Source organism: Aptenodytes patagonicus, chromosome 2, assembly GCF_965638725.1.
Source record: "Aptenodytes patagonicus chromosome 2, bAptPat1.pri.cur, whole genome shotgun sequence".
Classification (NCBI taxonomy): Eukaryota; Metazoa; Chordata; class Aves; order Sphenisciformes; family Spheniscidae; genus Aptenodytes; species Aptenodytes patagonicus.
Genome location: NC_134950.1, coordinates 163,565,206 through 163,585,633, shown reverse-complemented (window position 1 = coordinate 163,585,633; position 20,428 = coordinate 163,565,206). Strand labels below are relative to the sequence as shown.

The 20,428-nt window shown below is 44.4% G+C and overlaps 1 protein-coding gene across 3 annotated transcripts in view; it reads left to right on the top strand.

The window, feature by feature from the left end:
* The window catches only part of DPP6 (dipeptidyl peptidase like 6), a 525,902-nt gene that overhangs the window by 239,648 nt on the left and 265,826 nt on the right, over positions 1-20,428 (top strand). The window contains exon 1 of one of the 3 annotated variants that reach the window (XM_076331930.1): positions 12,110-12,551. The exons of the other annotated variants lie outside the window; for them this stretch is intronic. Within the exon in view, the coding sequence (XP_076188045.1) occupies positions 12,495-12,551 (57 nt within the window). The 5' untranslated portion in view covers positions 12,110-12,494. Of the gene's footprint in view, positions 1-12,109; positions 12,552-20,428 lie in introns of those variants that run through there. 3 annotated transcript variants of the gene reach the window in all.

The following is a 20,428-nucleotide window of genomic DNA, read 5'->3' as shown; positions in this document are numbered from 1 at the left end:
TCATGCATCATAAGAATTTATTCTACCATCTGTGTTTGTGTTAACTTCTGTTAACATGCCATACTCTTACTGGGGAGAAAATTAAATGTTTAAGAAAGGTTTCTCTAAGGGAACTGCTTGAATCCTCTAACCATGTTGCTAAAGAATATATCTGTACCAAAGGTAATGATACTGCAGAGTTTATTTAGCAATGAGATACAAAGGAGTTCGTTTTTATTACAATTAAGGTCAAACTAATGGACCAGTTGATAAGAAAGCATTAAAATGTAATGCTGGATGGACTATAAATGAGTATTTATTTGCCTTCTGCAACTACCACATGGGTAAACCAACAATCTCAGGCTACTACCTAACTGGTAAGATGAACTATTGAATCAGGTGTATGTCATTCTGCTGCCAGTACTATCAGAAGTGAAATCAGTTTGAAGAAAATACCAAATTAAAGCATCCTTTCAAGACTACAGCTGACTATTTTGCTATTTTTGTAACTTTTAATCACATGCAGCCTGTCTCTGGCATCTATGAAGGGGAAAAAATATTGAAAATAGATTAATCTGTTTTGGAAAGCTTGTCTCTTGACTTCATTTCTGGACATAATTAAAAGCCTGGTCTGTTGCTTAGAGTTTTCCCATTTACTTTGACTTTTCTTTGAATATTGGAAGGGGTAAAGCAATCAGCCAAAGTACTGCTGAAGAATCCTGCCCGTTAAAGCTTTGTACAATAGTTTCCCTTTCATGCTGAGCTCAGATTTACGGGCAAGCATGAACGTGTATACTTTTCCCATCAATCTATTATGCTTTCTCCTCGTATTAATCCTTTCAGAGTAGCTGTTGCTTGTTCTGGTATCACCAAACTACAACACAAGGTGAAAAGCAGTTAACCAACTATTCAGTGCTCTGGATTGCTTTATAAGGCAGATGGAATTGTTTTTTTTTTCCACTGGCCAACTTCTGTTTGCACTATTCCAGGCTCTTGCAGCTTAAGCCTCTAAATGTCCCATTCTGCAGCCACTTACCACACCAGCAGGTCTTGCTCTATAGAGAAGAACAATAGAAATGAAAAGACTGCTGATTCCATGAATAAATATAAGCCCTTAGCTGCCTTATTATCCCCGGAAAATATGTCCAAAAGACTGTCTTTGGGTAATATTTGCTGATAGTGTTCTTGGGTGTGATGAAATCTGCCCCTTCTTGTTATAAAAGCTCTGGTCTGCTCAACAGAGCATGCAGCGATGGGTGTTGCAACTTCTTTTTTCCAGTGTGAGTTCATGTATGAAGGTGAGATTTTATAAGCTTTCCAAATGCAACACATTGCAGTTGCAGATATTTCACAGGTGGAGCTGGGCAACGACCCAGGGCTTTCCAGAACACATTATTTACAACAAAGCCTGATCTGAGCACATGTTATTGATCTGCTATTGCCTCCTACTGCTGACGTTTAGCCAGCAGGTTTTAAGTCCTTCTTCACCTCTTCTTGTAACTAGGCCATAGGTTGGGATAACAGAAGGTTTGGCTGACAGCTGGAAGCAGGAGTGGGCTCAGCTTTTGTCTCTGCGGGCATTGTTGTACTACAGCATATGAAGGCAATCACACATGCCATTTGTATCTGTGATGTACATGTGCTCTGATTTTTATATGTATACATATGATGGGCATGTTACATATGTGTAATTACGTACATAGATCTCTGAGGTATATGAATGAGACGTGCATGACTTATTTGTGACAAGCACATGGTTCTGCCTGGTACACTTTATCACACTCAAGCTCAAATTTCATGCTTGCATGGTTTCCTAAGGGATGTATGTTTGGGGGGAAAAACACACATCCTTGCATAGCTTTTTTTTAGCTCCTAGGATTTGTAAGAGTTGCGTAGCAATGTTATGGAAATTTCTATTAGTCTCCAGATATCTCAAATTCCCATCGTTGTGCTATTTTCTAAACTAAAGGAAATCACAGATTTTTTTTTTTTTTTTTTTTTTTTTTTTGTATGGAATAATTCAGAGACGTGCTCATTTATTCAGCTGTAGGCTACTTTGAAATGTTTGTGTCATTATTTCTTCTTCACTATCTTCAGAATATGGTAAAATGGAAAGGTCACAGATACCATATCAAACAATAATATGGTGAAAACTGTGTTGTTGGAGACAAACTCACCTGTGAGTACTGTAGAAAGGATGCATTTGTTGCTTTGGGTTGTGTGGGGGAAGGTATGATTAAGTACATCACAGTAAGTATCTGTGTAATGTTTTGGGGAGGCTGTAATATATTTTATTCATATTCACAAAAAAGAGTGAAGCCCTGCAAACTGTAGCGGGACAATCTCAAAGTCATATTGAGTCACTGTGTGTTAAGCAGAGGTCCTCAGTCCCTTAATGAATGCTGCTCACCACTCCTGGGACCCTATGGCAGCACTTAGACATCCAGAGCAATTACATGTGCCCAAATCACTGCCACTTACTCTTACTGCTTCACCCTTCCTCTGCCTGGCTGTTAGACCTCAAAGGAACAAACATTTCAGATGGCAAGACACAGGGAGTAGTCTTGAACCCTGGAAAGAGACTTTTTATGCTCCCTGCACATTTTGGACATCCCACCTCTGCTGCTGCTGCTCTCGTGCCGCTGACAGTCGCAGTCTTTTAAAGCCTTGTTCTTGCTTCCAGTAGGGACAGGAGGGGGCAAAGTCGAGATACTCTTTGTCATTTCAAGTAGAGATGTGAGGGCTTTCACACCTCCTCTGCTTGCAGCACATCAGGCGCTGTGCAAGCTGCCCTTGCTCCAGCTCTGCCTGAGTGCCCGAGGCGGCATTGCTGAATACCTGCTATGTCTCTGTAATTAATGAACATTATCAATGCTAAGTAAAGGATGTCTTATCCCCTTTTAGAGGTCTTATGCTGTGCTCAGAGCCCTACTGTTCTCCAGAAGATCTCAGTAAGATGTATAGGATATGTATAGAACTTATGCATCCCTTCTGCAGCAATTCTCTTGTGTTACAAGCACATGAAATAAATGGATGGGAACAGGACCTTGCTGCTACACTACTTGAATTACTTATGCTATTTGAGTTTGTATTCAGGCAGTTATGTATTGTATGTGTTTGCACATCATGCAGTAAGATTTCCACTTTCTTTACTGTGTCATCTGGTTTCAAGTGAGTTGGGAATCTGGTTTGGTGCAGTATTCTCAGAATTGAAGAGTACCCCACTGAGGCAGCTAAAACAAAGACACAGTGCTAGCACACTTTCGAAAAGCACCTCTCATCTGCTGAAAATGAAACCTTTCAAAGGTGCTCCAAGTGGCACATCAAAACTGCTGGTCAATTTTTAAAAAATAGAGCAAGGCATTGTTCTGGTTTCTGTTTGCTTCATCACAAGGAAAGCAGACTATTGAAGTTGTACTGGTAGTAAGTCAACTCTGTTTATCCCCTTCTTTCTCTTTTTTAATAAAGACATACCTTTACCTCTGTGTTAGGGGTGCTGGGTAGGCTTTTCCAGTTGGCCCATTTTCCATAAATAGCATTTCCACTAGAGGGCATTCAAAATACCGGTAACAAGTTTTAGCTGTCCTCTGATTTAGTACACGTACTGTGCAAGACCTGCAACCCAGAAGGGTGAGTGCTGGGGGGGTACTGGGGCACAGAGGGGGAAAGTGAGTGAATTGACATAAATCTGTGCACCATTTGTTTCATCCAACTATGGAAGCAGAGTTATGCCCAAGTGTTGTTTTCTGCCTTTTCCTTATGCCTTCAAAGACCTGAGTAAAGGAATCTGAAGATATTTTGGTTTTGCCTTCTCCATAAATAAAGACGTGAAGCAGACAGGAAGGGCCTTGCATGCCTTTGTGCCTTTTTTAGAGAAGACAAGTGTCTGCAGTGTTTTCATTGTTCAGACTCTAGAAAAGGCTATTTTGGGCTGGTGGAAAAGCCCAAATCTACCATATACCCATATCTACCATAGAGCTAGTAGGAATGCAGCAACGTATGTTTCCTATAACAGATTTCATCCCAAGAATCTAGAAACACTTGAGAAAAAACTAGTATACAAACACTTGCAGCCATCACAGGCCCCCATCAGTAATTGAAGGCAGGGAGCGTAGGCAACTACCACAAGCCATCCAGCTCCGGTGAGCATTTTGGGGAGGCAGTAAACTCCAGTGAAAATACTAGTGCAGGTGGCAGAGCTGACACCTTTGCCCATCTTGGTGTTGTTCAGGAACATTTGTGAGAAGTTATCATGAGGCTACCATGGTGTTCAATGGGTCACCGCTCATCAGGGTCCAATGGTGGCACCCTTTGCTACAGGTAGTAGCAGTCCCAAGGAGATCCTCTTCACTGTGTAAAGCCGGGCTCAGCCCTGCCCAGCCTACAGGATATGATGCAGCCACCCGTCAGGTTTTACCTTCAGAAACTGAGGAGATTAGGTCCTTATGCCTGCATCACTTGTGAGACCTCGTCAGTTGTGGTGATATAACTTCCAACTAAATATGACATCGTTAAGATGAATGTATGTTATGTGCATCTAGCTGCTTTAACGGTGTCAGTATTTTGCATAATCTCACTATTGAAAGTGTACAGATCGTGTTGTAACTTCAAGTATTTTTTTTCTTTTTTTTGGTTAAAGCTGATATAAAAGTAAATGAAAAATAACAACCATTGCAATGAAAAGTGTACTTCATAAAACAAATGCTTAAAAAGCCACTTGCTCCAGCTGTGGCTTTTATGTACGAGGATCTCTCAGGCAATTGTATGTGCTTACATAAGAAGTCTTTCACAACATTTACATTTAAACCAGTCATCATCTTATATGCAGATCATTTATTCATCCTATAAATCACTGTTGCAGCTAAAAATGAAGATGAGACTCTCCCTTTTCCAAGCAGTAGGCTGCTAAATAGCCTAATATGTTTGCAGCTGTTTTGAAGATGGGGATTCTCTGTTCGACAGTAATTTGGGGGGGTTATTTTGTTATCTCTGTTTTCTCATCACTGGTGGTCTCTTTCATGTTTTCTGACCTGGATATTTCAGTTACGAAATCTATATTGTGGATATTCTGTAAAACTTATGTTTAAAGAGAAAAAAAAGTAGGGAGCAAAGAAATAAATCCTTCCACTCCTAAAACAACAGTCAAAAAGAGCCCATACTGAATCAATGAGGAAGCGATTCAGCTGCTACGCAGAAATGACCCGGGGTGGGGAGGGGGGAGAAGTGTCAGTGAAGATTGATCCCTGAGATCACGGGGAACAGAAATACTAAGCCAGACTGTGAGGAGGCAAACTTTGAAAAAGCAAATTGGAGACGATTCACAGCTGGCACTGAAGTTGGGGCCTCAGAGGTCTCTCTCGCACAGATAAACAAGCGAGAAAGAGGCATCTGTTGCATTAGAGTTGCCAAGGTCACACCAGCAGGAACAGGCAGAGGGGAAGAAAAAAGCCAGCGGTACGGTCCGTATTCCTTGCAGCGATAACACAATGCCAAACAACTATGGCACTGCTAATCATGTGCCTTTGAGGCTGGAATGATGTACTAAAATATATATGCTGACTCAAAAAATAACCCCACAGTGGATCAAAAGTAATGTTTTTGAAAAATATAACCCACTTAAACAGGAAAGCCTGACTATCAGTACACACGCTTGATCTTTAGGGTAAGAAAACTGAAGTGGATACATAATCCAGAAGTAAGAAGGGCACAAGCACCTGCTGTGTTCCCCAGAGTCACGCTCCAGTTTAGGCAGGAAAGTGCTATGCAAAACAGCTCCAAGCTGCGCACAAGCGAGCAGACTTCTTCACAGCTTGCATCCCAGTGTTGTCTTATTTGTTTACCATGAACTGTGGGGTCCTGGAACTTGGAGCAGCAGCGAGAAACGGGAAGTGGCAGAATATAGTGCTTCAAATAAAACTATTATAATCATTTTAAACCACCTTCTCATGCTCAAGTTAAAAAGAAAAAAAAGCCACTTAGTGAGGCTTCACTAAGTGATGCACAAATAGTAGCAACACCATGGGACTGTTATACAGATCCACAAGTCGTTCTTGCAGTGCCCATTGTCTGTGTCCTCCGCTGCACTTATCTGCTGTCTCAGATAGCAGGAGTTCCCCAGCTTGTAGGAACATTTTGAAGTGTATCCCCTGTAGGAACAGATACTCGTGCAAATAACTAATTAATGGCATTGACTAAATAAACTGGATTTGATCTGTTAAATGAAAATACCACACCAAATTGCTTTCTCAATGATCTTGGTCATGGGTAATGGAAATGTGATACATTTTTATCTGTAACTATATTCATAATCTATTATTGCCTCTAGCATGTTCAGAGAACCTTTGAAATATGGAAAATCATCCGAGTGGATCCCCAGGCCACTGAGTTCCTCAGTGGAGCCTCTGAAAATTCGTCTGGACATAAAGACTCCCACGTGGCTAACCCTTGGCAGAACCAACATATTGGAGACAACCAGAGAGGGGTGACAGTAGCAAGGCTAGTGCAAGATAAAGCTAATTAATACATATCTTTAAAGGCCAAAGCTTTTTCCCCCTTTATAAAAAAATAATTTTTTGGGATTCCCTTTAACAAGCTAAGTCTTGCCAAAAGATAGGGATTCATTTGGAACAAGATTAAGTGGTTTTGTGGTCTTCTAATAGGAACAAGGTTGAGAAGCAGCTCTGGGGATGGTGTGTAAGCAATAGAGATGCTCTGCAGCCTTTGTAGAAGTAGAGCTGATGTCAGCTGATCTACCATCTAAGTGTTTCCAATTCCCAATTCCGACTGGGGACATTGCTGTGCAATAATGTGATATTAGTGTTGTCACATTCTTGGAGAGGGGCAGGGCACAAATTGTGCTTTCAGAACAAAACAAAATTAAATTCTCCCTCTCCAAAGCCTATTCAGATGAGCACAGAACAGAGACCTCCAGAATGAACAGCCAGGATGTCTGGCTGCTTTTGCAACACCTAAAAGCATAAACTCCTGTAAAGACAGTTTTTAACCTTGCAACCCTCATGGTTTTACAGCTCTCTGTCTGCTCTGGCATCCCCTATATGAGGAGCGCTTGACCTCCGAAGGATCTGCAGTGGAGGAGCACAGATCCCTCCGACTCACTGCGTCTGGGCTATAGAGGTCCAGAATGAAGAGGGGCTGTGTCATTGCTTTTTGTGTGGGTGAGATGTTGGCACTGGGACTGGGGAGAGTGAATTCATCACCAGCGTGCCTTGGCACATCTGCAGGACCATGATGATGCCATGAACAGCCTGCTTTGTACAGACCCTTCCCTCTTGTTCCTCACTCTTTGAAATTCTCTAGGAAAGCTGGAATGGTGGAGAAATAGGGCAGCTGCAGATGTATTAAATCAGCCTTGGAAATTAAATGAATTTCTTTCTCCAGGAGTATGCTACTGGTCTTGGAAGAGCATGGGTTAGGTAGACCTTCTTCTCAGACAGTTGCTGCAGGAGCTGCCAAGAGCTGTCAGCCTTGTGTCCTCACCCTGCTGTCTCCCCCCATGGAAAGAAGCGCCGATGCATACTGAGCACTGCTCCCCTTGCATCCTTTGGGCTTGTTTTGATCCAAGCTACATCAATCACCTTTCAAATGACTGAATGCTAAAATCCACGGCTACAACATTTTTACAAGCTCATCTCACCTTTTTTACAGTGGATGTCTGTCCTGGCAGACTCTCTTCCTGAGTTATCTTACTAACGTCTACTACCTCCATAACACTGTATCCTAAAAACTGTACCCTTAGGACTTTTCCTTTGTGACCCCCCTGTGAGTAGGTTTTCCTGTTGTCACAGATTGCCGGTGTACGTGCTTTCCTGGGCCACGTGTCCTCCCCAAACTGAAAGCAAGCCAGCCAAACCAATGGGAACTGGTAGCAAGCGTGAAGCTCAGAGGGACTGGCTGTACAAAAGCAGATCATGTGGTGTGTTCTTCTGGAGGTACCACATTACCACACCCCAGGTACTAATGGTTTAGACTCACTAAAAATTTCAGGTACACAGCTCTCCATGGTATTTGGTCTTTATCTGGCAGGGGGAGAACATTAGCAGACTGTGCAAAGGTATAGTTAATCAAGTAGAATTCTTTTCTACCCACTCTGCCCACTGGTTTCAACTTCCTTGGTGTGGTAATGAGAGGGAATAAATAGCCCAGTGTGGTACAGCCAGAACCCCAGGTTTCAAAGGAGCAGAAGGGTTCTGCATCCAATAACTATACCCGCTGCTGCTGCAGGCTTATTACTGCCCTTGCTTAGTCTATACTCCCTTGAACAGACGCGTGCAGCTGGAGGGTTGCTGTTGAATCTGGCCTCTGTAACACGCAGGGGATGGGAATGCTCTGCACTGACTCCTGAGAGCCCATCGCTGCTTCCCCCCCATGAAGGGGCTTCTCTGCATCCATGGGCAGCAGAGACCTCTACCTACATGGAGGGGCAGGATCAAGGATGGTCTTAGTAAACTGATCTGCTTGAGAATCTTTGGGAGCAATAAAAACCTAGTATGCGTTGCTGTAATGCATGGTCATAAACAATGGTTATTGTGCTTTAGCTCCTAAGACTTCATAGGTCTTCATGGTGATGACTTTTTAAGGGTTTAGTCCACCTTGTCTTCCAGAGCCATTGCAGCATTATTTTCCATTTGCAACATGCAAGGTTTGCAACAATCTTTGAGCATGAGGGAGCTTTGTGGTGGTGACGGAGATGGTCTCCAGGAACTCCTGGGAGTATTTTGAGAATGATCCCAGACGACAATCCTGTTCCTGTCAGTCTCAGTGGAATGAAGCACTTCCCTTCTAACAGGAAAGGCTCTAGGACATGTGTGACTAATTTGTTACAAGGTAATTAAAAATTATCTGTCTTACTGCAGCGCTGAGTGGTTTTGTTGAAATGAGCACTCTGGGTGAAGATGAGTTGAGAAGCTGGGAACAGGTCCTTTCACCTGTCACTGGTTCTTCTCCTGATGGGAGGGAAATGACTCTGTCCTGCCATGGTGCTGGAGGAGCTAACTGATGTCAAGTGTGGGGATGCCATTCATGTGATTGTAGTTGGCATTTTGAACATGCGTCTTGGTTAACAGGGAGAGCTGTCTGTCTGCGCTCATAGCAGTGTTCCTGAGCTCTCCCAGTGCTGGCATGGTGTGGACTACACGGATTAATGGAGGACACTCATCATGGGAGTGCAGCTTGTGTGGCAGGGAGTGAGCCTGGAGATAGACCCTGCGCGTAGCCCAACCAGCCAGTGGAGACAAACCTGTTGCAAATGATGGGTGGTAGGGGATGAACAGCCTGATGCCTCTTCAAACCTGGCGGGGAGGAAAAATGTGCTGCCTGTATCCCTGTGATCAGCTGGGATGCTGTGGGGTGGGATGGATGGCAAGGTCATATTCCCAGGGTCCTTATCTGCCAGTGCCTCCTGCAGTGCCCTAAGTGGGACTGTCTGTATAAATCCTTCTGCCTGGGCAGCTGCTGAGGTTGGCAGATACTGATTCTTGTCCTGTGATAGGGATGTATTAATCTTTCATAAGTGATGACTCAGCCAAGCAATAAAGTTGGTACCCTAACATAGCACAGAGGTCAGGATGGATGGCCTCAGTCCTGCTAATATGTGAGCAGATTATCCTGTGCCTGTTAATAATGAGTATTTCTGAATGGCAATGGCCACTGCTTCCCCCTCTAGCGTCTCCCCAGGAGGTGTTTGGCAACCTCTTGAACCCCTTTGATCAAGGAAGGATGGTGGCAGAGAGCTGGACGACGTGACTGTGCCCTGCTTCCACATCCTCCTGGCAGTGAGCAGCAGCTCATGGCCATCTGAGGGGATGAACCCCCCCCGCACAGGTCAGGGGTGACAGAGAGGTACCACCGGGCATTTCAATAACATCAGGGTAACCGTGCCAAAACACTGGGAGGTGCAGTGAGAACAGTCAGCATCATAATGCACCTATGTAATGAGGCTAAGCCATATGCATTTGCATAGCTAACTGCTGGACTGATTAGCATGAATAACTTCTTATGTATCCAACAACAAACTTTTGGGAAAAATCTACACTGTAAGGAAGAGTGGCCATTTCCAGAGCTACTGAAAACTGTGTGTCTTAAATTGTTAACCATGAAAGAATTGAATATGCATGGGGAGGGCATACAAGGGTAAACAGACAGGTACAAATATACTTATTTTCAGTAAAAGTGCAGTTAGGTTCAGGGATTGCCAGTGTAGGTACTGAGGGGTCAGGGACACAGTGAATGGTCTATATAGCAAGAGGGATCCATTTTGCAGAAATTTCCAGGATATATTGTAAGGAAGTAATAAAACCCAAAATACAGTTTTGTTTAGTTTGAATTCCTTTTCAGCAAAAGTGTGGTGTAAATCAAGCCTTCATCACTACCCACAACAGGTAGAAAAACAGACCAAGCCAATTGGAAAATTCAGACTGATCCACTTATACAAGACCTTGAAAGCAATTCTGTTCTGATGGCTGGGGAAAAAAGTATGAGCAAGAATAACCTCACTATAAACATCTACAAAATATTGTGACTAAAACTATTGGGACTAAGGAGATGAAATTGCAGTGTAAGCTGGGACTGTGTCATAGTATAACCCAGCAAGAGGTTGACACAGGCTGTTAGATTTAAATGTAAATTATTGCTTCTTGTTAGAGAGGTGCTATTCACTTTTTTAATGAGCTGTTGCCTGGATCCTGGCACCTGGGACCAGGCAAGGTTGTCCAGTTTCCTACCAGCACAATTCTGTGTTGCAGATCTTTTATGTCATCGTTTCTGTGAACTGATGTGATATGTTATGGTGAAAATGCAGAACTACTTAGAAGGTCTGAGTGGTGGCTAGTAGATCATCTCTAGGAAAACTTGGCCTGCCGTTGATCTGTCCCTGAACCAAGGATCAAATTTATCCTGGGTGTAGGAAGAGATTGCCTCCAGCAGAGTTGTGTTCCTGGTGGATGTGACTTTGTATAATAAATCTGTCCTGTATAGTTGAGGATGAAATGGGGCATAATCACTTCCTTGTCAGATCAATACTCTGATGTTCCCTTCTTTCCTTAGCTGGTTATCTGCAGACTCAGCAGAGATCCCACTATCACGTGAGTGAGAAAACATTTAGCTTTTCTACAGCACTACAGCACAGAGGCGAGTTCTGGGCTTGATCCAGCCCAGTACGTTGGGTGCACTGGGAAGGAGGTGAGGAGGCAAAAAGCAGCAACATGGCAGTTTCATGTCACCTGACGTTGAGGTGAGCTAGGGCTTGCGTCAGTCCTGAGCAAATATTGAACCACCTTCATGCTGCTCTAAGTTTTGTCCAACTCTTTAAGGTCCCCTGAGGGTTACTGGAGAGCGGTACTTGCTTTATGCCTCATGCTCAGGCACACCCCATGTCACCCCGTGCTGACAGCAAGGTGGCTGAGTGGGCTAGGAAGGCTTGTTTGACAGCTCCACCATGTTGGAGAGATCTCTGTTATGGCAGGGAGTCTGCAGGGAGCGAGCTATGGCAGCGCGGAGTGGAGCAGGCACTGCATGCTGGTGTGTCACCCTGCAATGTGACCTACATGGCAGCTGCAAGTGCGCAGGAGGCAGCCACGATATCAGAAATGCAAAGTGGCCCCCGTCACATCAGGGACATGGAGAGGGCCGGGGGAAGCTGGGGGCATGTTTTACCCTGGTGAACGTGCCACCCTTTGGCAGTGAGGCAAGCAGCTCCCTGGGAGCGTTGGTGCTCTCTGCATCCCATCGGTGGGAACCTGCTTTCCTGGGAATGGACACTGCATCCTCCAAAACTGCCCTGGCAGCGGGGCAGAGTCTAACCTTGGCACAGCTTTCCTTCATAGCCGGAGACTGCCAGGGCATTGAAACATCTGCAAGTGGGGAGAAGACAAGAGTGCGTCTGCCAGAAACTCCGCATCCGCGGGACTCCCGTTGCCAGCATCGCAGGGAATGCGGAATTTAATTCCTGAGCGCCAGGTGCCTGCAGCCCCTTTCCCCCGGCTGCGGGAGGGGAGATGACTGCCGAGCCCCGGCTCTGCACATCGCCAGTGAGCGGCACATTGTGCTACGAGGCGGCCGGTGCATGCGCAACGCACGGACTGCCGCCGTGGAGGTGGGGAGCGAGGACCACATCGCTGCCTCCCGGCTCCGAGCTGCCAGTTGCTGGTTGCCAAGCAGTTATCATTGTTTCTGTGACGATTGCAGAGGCTGTTGCTAATTGAAGAAGCCCCCACAGCATCCTTCTCTCTGCTCCTGCTTCTGCTTTTAATTTAGAGGCTCAAGGGGGAAGACAGCTAGACTAGTGCTTTTTTACATTGCATTTTTATTTATTTCTTTTTGTGGGGGTGGGAAATTTCTCAGCTGGTGATTAAGTGATGGACTAGTTACTCATCCCTTTAGTCTTTGTGTGCGTGTGTGTGTGCGTGCATGTCTGAACACACACACAGACAAGCTTACACACACACGCACACACACTGTAAAATCCTGTTTGCCACTGCAGTGGGCACAAATAGGTGAGCATGACTACAGCCAAGGAGCAAAATGCATCAGGGAAACAAGCCCAACAACAAGAACAGGTAATGCTTATTTTCCTCAATTTCAAACAAATACAGATTTGCATTGTATAGCTCTGTGTTTCTTGTATGATTATTATTATTATTTTTAATCTTCTTGGTTTGCATTCCTAAAATTGTCAACTGAGTCACCAGTCAGTGGCAGGAGGAAAGTACTGTGTAGCTGGGTTCAAGGTCTGCTTTCTCAGTGTGTGTGGAGGCTTGGGGGGGGGGGGGGGGAAGCTGAAATTGTGCTATTTTTAACAGCCTGTACCTCTTGCTGAAGGCTACAGAGGTTTGTTCTGTAACTTGTTCCTTTCGTGCGTGGTGGGGGGGACAGGATGTTGGGATGGAGGCCCCTTCTCACTGGAGGAAGGGGGTGAGGCTTTTTGACAGCCCCTCTGCAGATGGATATAAAATTGCAAAAGTGGGTTTCAGTTTCTTACTTTGTCATGCACTTTCAGTGGTTTTTTTTTGACTGACATTTTCTTGGAGGGGCACTTCAGAGTACGTGAGCTCAGGCTGTGCGTCTGCAAGCAGTGATGGGGGGGGAGGCAAAAAGCAGCTGTAAGTAGGTATAACTCACATTGACTTTGGGGAAAATTGCAGTGCTCACACCATAGCTGAACTTGATTCATTTTCTTTCTCTTGGTAGGTGCATATGTGTTTCTATAGAGGCAGAAAGTTAAAGACTTAATTTTCTCTGTCATGCCTGTTTTTTAGAGGGTATTCCTATCTGACTGCACTTACCAGGACAAAATGAAGTAGAAACTTTCCCTGTCAAAAAAGCAGCGGGTGGCAGAAAAAGGGGACATACCCTCAGCTGTAAAGGATAGGCATAGTTAAGAAGTGGTGGCAGAAGGGAAAGTCTGGTTGCGATCTCTGAGCCCCAGCTGAGGATGGAAAAGGTTCGTGGGCTCCTGGCGCACTGGCAGATCAGCAGCTCCATCCTCCTCGGCACCAGCTTCCCCTCCCCACGCTCAGCCCCGTGCCCGGGGGGACCGCGGAGGAGCCCGTACGCTCCAGTTCTTCGATTTTCATCGTCTCCTTAAGACATTGGAAGTTCACTGCTTTAGTCTTCGGTTAGGACAGCACGGGAGGATAATTTAAACAGATCTCTCAGGGCACAAATTAATTCTTAAAATAGTTCTTCCTGGCTTGATAGGCTGAGCGCCTCGCACGTTGTTTTTCTTTTTTTTTCCTTGGTGCTTTATTTTAGGAAATTCGGGAAGGGAAAAGCGTGGGAAGGCACCACAAGTAGCATCATATAATCTGCATTTTCAGGGTGACATTTTACTAATGGCCAAAACAGGCTCAATGGTTTAGTTAAAACAAGAAGAAAACAACTTTGATACTGAGGATAAAGAAACTGTGCCTTCATCTAACCTTACATTTGTCGGGCTTCTCTGCTTCTCTGTCCATTGCTTTTGGAATATGTATTTTTGTCACTGTTTGCTGCAGATTAAAATTAGTCTAGCTGTGTTCCTGGGGTTTATGTATAAGTGTCTTTTCTGAACAGAGAGAGCTGTGGGGCTGTCCCCTCCTCCTTCTTAGAGCTGTGTACAAGTGTTGGGGTTTTATAAGTCAAGAAGTATAAGTTGGTTGCCTTTTATAAAGGAGCAGTGGTTTTGTTTCAAGTAGTGTTGCCTGCCTAATGCCATTTTGCTACTGGCATGCCATGTCTTTGCTATTTCTCTCTTCCCTTATGAAGTATAAAATGCCCAGAATAGGTCTTTAGTATTATGCAGCGTCTTGGTTGAATATATTCTATAGCTGATTGAGTTGCAATTATACCTATATGGTACACTTAAATATTCTGAAGGTACACGCTCTCTCAGCTCTGCCCTAGTGTAAGCATGAAATAGAAATATCAGGCATATATAAATATCAATGATCTTGATGAATATTAATGTTTGAGTCTGTAAGCAACTTTGCTCACTCCCATAATTTTTTTGTTGCTGTTTTCACAATACATTATTAGTAAAATGGCTTAGCAGTGGGGGGTCGAATCCAATCTGTGACCATTGATTTGAGTGCACTTTTATCTTTTAACACCAAATGCAGTTCTAAACCCTTACTTTATTTAAAACAGTACATAGCTGAAGAAAGGCTCTGTCCAACTTCTATTTCCAGCTGAAATTCTATTCCAGGCTAGTGCATATCAAGAATTGCTTAGGTTTTTTCCTTGCTTAAAACTGATCAAGAAACCGAAAATTGTAACTGGGAGAAAATTGAAGGCAAAGTGCTAGTCTGTCTGCAGAGGACTGAGTCTTTTTCAGAAGCAGCTGCTGCTGTTGTAAGAGATTGTGACCGTCCCTTTTCTGTATTCCTTGCTGTGACATCCCCTGGATGCAGAAGCAGGCAAGTGACACAGTTGGCTTAAGTCTATGCTGTGTCCTATCATGCTAACCCAAACAGAAGCTGGGCACGAAAAGACACTGCAGGAACAGAGTAGGGAAAGTTTGAAAAGATCTGCAGAAGCTTTGCAGGCGTAAGTTTAAAAATCTAATTCAGACCCATGTGTCTATATGCAAATGAAGGGATGCTCTGTCTTGAGATTTAAAAAAAATATAATAATTAGGAAATGATTGGGATGTGGAGATAAGCAATGTGCTGCCTTACCTGCTTGAAGCCAGGCAATAAGCATCCCTTTCTTCCCTTTGTTAATTAAAAATATTTCTATACAGTTTCTTTCTGATAAACAATGTTGCTCACCTCCATGTCGGTTAAACTATTCAGAATTTTAATCATTTATCTCCTTGCTTATCTGTTTCATGAGTCTGAACTTTAAGTCTTTTGGGCATTGTGTACAGAAAACATTCTGTAAGTGATATGTAATTCTGTCTCTTACTGTCAAGTTGTGATTGCTTGATCAAGATGTAAGTTGAATGCGGTTGCCTCTGTACGCTTAGGTGCTTTTGACACAGCTATGGTTTCTTGTTCAAATGGTTGGAGTTGGATACCGTGCAGTGTACAACGATTACAATTGTCTTTCTGCTAGACCCAATGCTCAGAAGTCCATAGAAAAGCCTGCAGACGCTAATAGACTTGGGATCTGGCTCAAGAGGACTAGTGAATCTTGTTCTCTGTCTTGACCATTGTTAGCGGGATGTGTGAATACACCATTAAAACCACTTTTCTGTTAAAAAGGAGAAGAAAATAACAACAACAGATCAAGTACTGGGTCAATGTTTGGCAATTTACACTGGCTGAAGATCCTTGTGTTTTAACATGAGCCTGGAAATTTGTTATCTTAGTTTAGCCCAATTCTTGCTACTTTTAAAGGCCTTTGGGAATGCAAATAGCTCTACAGTCATACATAAAAATAAGGAGGCTGTTTTTTTATAAAAATGTGGTAATAGGCATAATGCTAAAATGAGACTTTTAAGTATTTTAAAAAATGAGTCAGCATATCAAGGATAACAGGATCACAGATTCTCAAAGAACACCTTTTATAAAACATATTTAAAGGGTTGATTGGTTAATTGGGTACTTGAACACTCAGAATAAATGATTGTTCCCATTTCTTTTGCTGTGTGGAGAAGAACTGTCATGGACTTACAGGGAGCAAGATCCTGCTCCGAAATGTGCACATGTCCTAGACAAGGTTGTTAATGATTGTTTGCATGCAGCTCCATGTAAAAGACCAAAAATTAAGTAAGGAGGCAAAATAGCTTGAGGGCTGCCTTTTATTGAAGTGGGCTTCGTGGAGGAGTGGAGTCGGATCAATAGAACAGTTCTGCCTATTAGCTGTCATTAAGGTAATCAATTTTGAATTTTACGGAACAGATGGAATTCCAAATAACAGGTGTCTTCAAGTGGAGAGAGGACACATTTAAATTGGAAGACCTAGGCCAGACTCAGGAATAAAATGATGGCAATATTAATATTTCATGCTCCTAACATTCCCCTGCCACTCTGTACTTCACAGAAATAACCTGTAGTATGTTGGAGAGTGAGTACAGTTGGAGTATCTAATACACTATGCTGAAATGTGCCTCTATTTGAGTAAATTTATCCAAATAAGAAAAAAAAAGGTGCACTTTAGGTACATTATGCAGGCTTTTTCCCTACATACTTATAATTCAGGTAATTCTGGGATTTCTATAGCAAGGGATGTCAATCCCTCTGTGCCCTGCTGTCTTCCTTCAAGGTCATAAATATCCTCAACCATTGTGAGCTGAGTCCTGTGCTGTTACTTCATTCCCAGTGTAGATTAAACTAAAAAATTTGGGTGTGCTCGCATTGAGAAGTAGTGTGGATCCACCTGATGAGGGTGAGAGAGATGGTATTGAGGTCTCAAATACACATTTTGGACAGGGGGTTATTTCAAGCTAGTTCCAGACTGGTGTGAATGTCCATTAGTGGTTGAACAGCATCTTCTCATTTAGCTTCATCCAAAAGGAAACCAGTTTGTGTGCTCTGAGGCCACTGTAAAATGTTAGTTAGAGCATGGTAGATGGGTACAACTGAGACATTTGGTCAGTAGTGCAGTTCTGAATTGAACAAAAATACCAGATGTACCCCGCATGTCTTTAGCAGGGATGGTGGGATGTAGTTAAATAAATGTAACTTCATGTGAGCTATGTTCCTGGATCTGAAGATATTCTTACGTGTTCATTTTTTTTCCTGTGAGGTGTGACTTAAAATCATTCTAGATCTGCTGTGCTCACCTGAGTGCTGTCCAGGAAATCATCATCCCTGGGTGCTGAATGTCTTGGTTAGTTCAACATGCTTTATCTGAAAGACTGCAGCAGTCCTGATTCTCTGTGACACAACAGCCTCCTTACATCACGTGAGCAATACAAATTGGCTCCAAAGAGAGCAGGATCCCTTCACACTGTAAACAGGCTGTAGTGTACAGCAGGTTCAGGCACATGTTATAAGTTGTGAATTTTATCTGTTGAAATAGGGAAGAGACTTTGCCCTTTTATTTGTCAATACCATCCCTGGTGTATGGTAGACCACGAAGAGCCACTACTGAATTGTCTGTTTTCTTAGCAAGGTTTGAGATTACACATTGTAACTTTATGTTTGGAAGCAGACTGAGCTTTGAATGTGCTACAAGAAAGCCCTGATTTATGGTGCCATTAGCTGGCACAGTCAGACTCCCCACTGCAGCACCCCAGTGGCATAAAATCCACGCAGAGGAATTGAGGAGCACCGTGACATACCTCTGCGGTACCCAGATTCAACAGTGGGCTGAAAGGAGCTTGGCCTGGAGCTGTTGAACAGGTGGGAGTGAGTCTCCCAGGAGATGAGCTAATTTAGCGTATTCTCTCAGTGACTTGTGATAGCAGAGCTCCTACATTCTTGGCTGGAGTTGAAAACTGTCATATCCCAAAGGTGAGTCCCTGCTTGTGAGAATCCCTCATTCTCGCTGACTTGCTGCAGTATTCTGGCTCTGATTATTACAGCTGTGCAGAAGTCAGGGAGCAATGTCCACTTTTGGAAGGTGTCTGCCAAAGAGAAGGGAAAGAGGAGAAACCCGACTCTGACTTGCATAGAAAACAAAGGGGGTTTTTTAGTTTTAATGGAACTGTTTAGTGTTAGTTGTTTAAGTGCGTAACTTTTTAAAAATAAAATTGTTGATATGAGACAATACTTTTTTTCTAGATAACAACTCTGTAAATTACATATCTTATTGTAGACCCAACACAGGCTTTCTCCAGGAAGTAATAGAGAATATTTGTGTTTCATTCTGTTAATGGTATCTGATCTATTTCTCAAGAGATTAAATTTCCGTAATAGTGCTCCTGAGAACACTGTATTCAAGAACATGAAATTGCATCAAACTGGCAGTCTTTTCAAGCTGTTAATTTGCCGTGAGGAATGCAGGCAGCTAAGCAATGGGGAGGGGGAGACAGAGATGGAAAGGAGCACGTTTGGCGTAAAACTGGAGTCTCAAAAGGAGAAGGCTGCAGAAAAACTTTTTTGGTGTTCAGTACTGAAATGGAAGTGCTTCTAGAAGGCCTCAGATGTGTCAAGACCACATTACAGAATCATAGAATAGTTTGGGTTGGAAGGGACCTCTAAAAGTCACCTAGTCCAAACCCCCCTGCCGTGGGCAGGGACATCTTCAACTAGATCAGGTTGCTCAGAGCCCCGTCCAACCTGACCTGGAATGTTTCCAGGGATGGGGCATCCACCACCTCTCTGGGTAACCTGGGCCAGTGTTTCACCACCCTCAGCTTAAAACATTTCTTCCTTAGATCTAGGCTAAATCTCCCCCCCCTTTAGTTTAAAGCCATTCCTCCTTGTCCTGTCGCAACAGGCCCTGCTAAAAAGTTTGCCGCCATCTTTTTTAGAAGCCCCCTTGAAGTACTGATAGGCTGCAATAAGGTCTCCCCAAAGCCTTCTCTTCTCTAGGCTGAACAACCCCAACTCTCTCAGCCTTTCTTCAGAGGAGAGGTGTTCCATCCCCCTGATCATTTTTGTGGCCCTCCTCTGGACCCGCTCCAACAGGTCCGTGTCTTTCTTATGCTGAGGGCTCCAGAGCTGGACGCAGGACTCCAGGTGGGGTCTCCCCAGAGCAGAGTAGAGGGGCAGAATCCCCTCCCTCGACCTGCTGGCCACGCTGCTTTTGATGCAGCCCAGGATACGATTGGCCTTCTGGGCTGCGAGTGCACATTGCTGGCTCATGTCCAGCTCTTCATCCACCAGTACCCCCAAGTCCTTCTCGGCAGGGCTGCTCTCAATCCCTTCATCCCCCAGCCTGTATTGATACCGGGGCTTGCCCCGACCCAGGTGCAGGACCTTGCACTTGGCCTTGCTAAACCTCATGAGGTTCACAGGGGCCCACTTCTTGAGCTTGTCCAGGTCCCTCTGGATGGCATCCCATCCCTCTGGTGTGTCGACCACACCACTCAGCTTGGTGTCATCTGCAAACTTGCTGAGGGTGCCCTCGATCCCACTGTCTATGTCATTGATGAAGATATTAAACAGTACCGGTTCCAATACAGACCCCTGCGGGACGCCACTCGTCACCAATCTCCATCTGGACATTGAGCCATTGACCACTACCCTCTGGGTAGGACCATCCAACCAATTCCTCACCACCGGACAGTCCACCCATCAGATCCATACCTCTCCAGTTTAGAGAGAAGGATGTTGTGGGGGACCATGCCAAAGGCCTTACAGAGGTCCAGATAGATGGCATCTGTAGCCCTTCCTGTGTCCACTGGTGTAGTCACTCCATCATAGAAGGCCACTAGGTTAGTCAGGCAGGACTTGCCCTTGGTGAAGCCATGCTGGCTGTCTCGAATCACCTCCCTGTCCTCCATGTGCCTTAGCATAGCTTCCAGGAGGATCTGTTCCATGATCTTGCCAGGCACAGACGTGAGACTGACTGGCCTGTAGTTCCCCGGGTCTTCCTTTTTTCCCTTTTTAAAAATGGGGGTTATGTTTCCCCTTTTCCAGTCAGCGGGAACTTCACCGGACTGCCACGACTTCTCAAATACAATGGATAGTGGCTTAGTAACTTCATCCACCAGTTCCTTCAGGACCCGCGGATGGATCTCATTGGGTCCTATGGGCTTGTGCACCTTCAGGTGCCTTAGATGGTCTTGAACCTGATCTTCTCCCACAGTGGGCGGCTCTTCATTCTCCCAGTCCCCACCTTTGCCTTCTGCGGCTTGGACGGTGAGGCTCGAGCACTTGCCGGTGAAGACTGAGGCAAAAAAGTCATTGAGTACCTCCTCCTTCTCCGTGTCCCGGGTAACCAGGTCTCCCGTTTCATTCCGGAGAGGGCCCACATTTTCCCTCGTCTTCCTTTTATCCCCAACGTACCTATAGAAGCTTTTCTTGTTGCCCTTGACATCCCTGGCCACATTTAATTCTGTCAGGGCTTTAGCTTTCCTAACCTGATCCCTGGCTGCTCGGACAATTTCTCTGTATTCCTC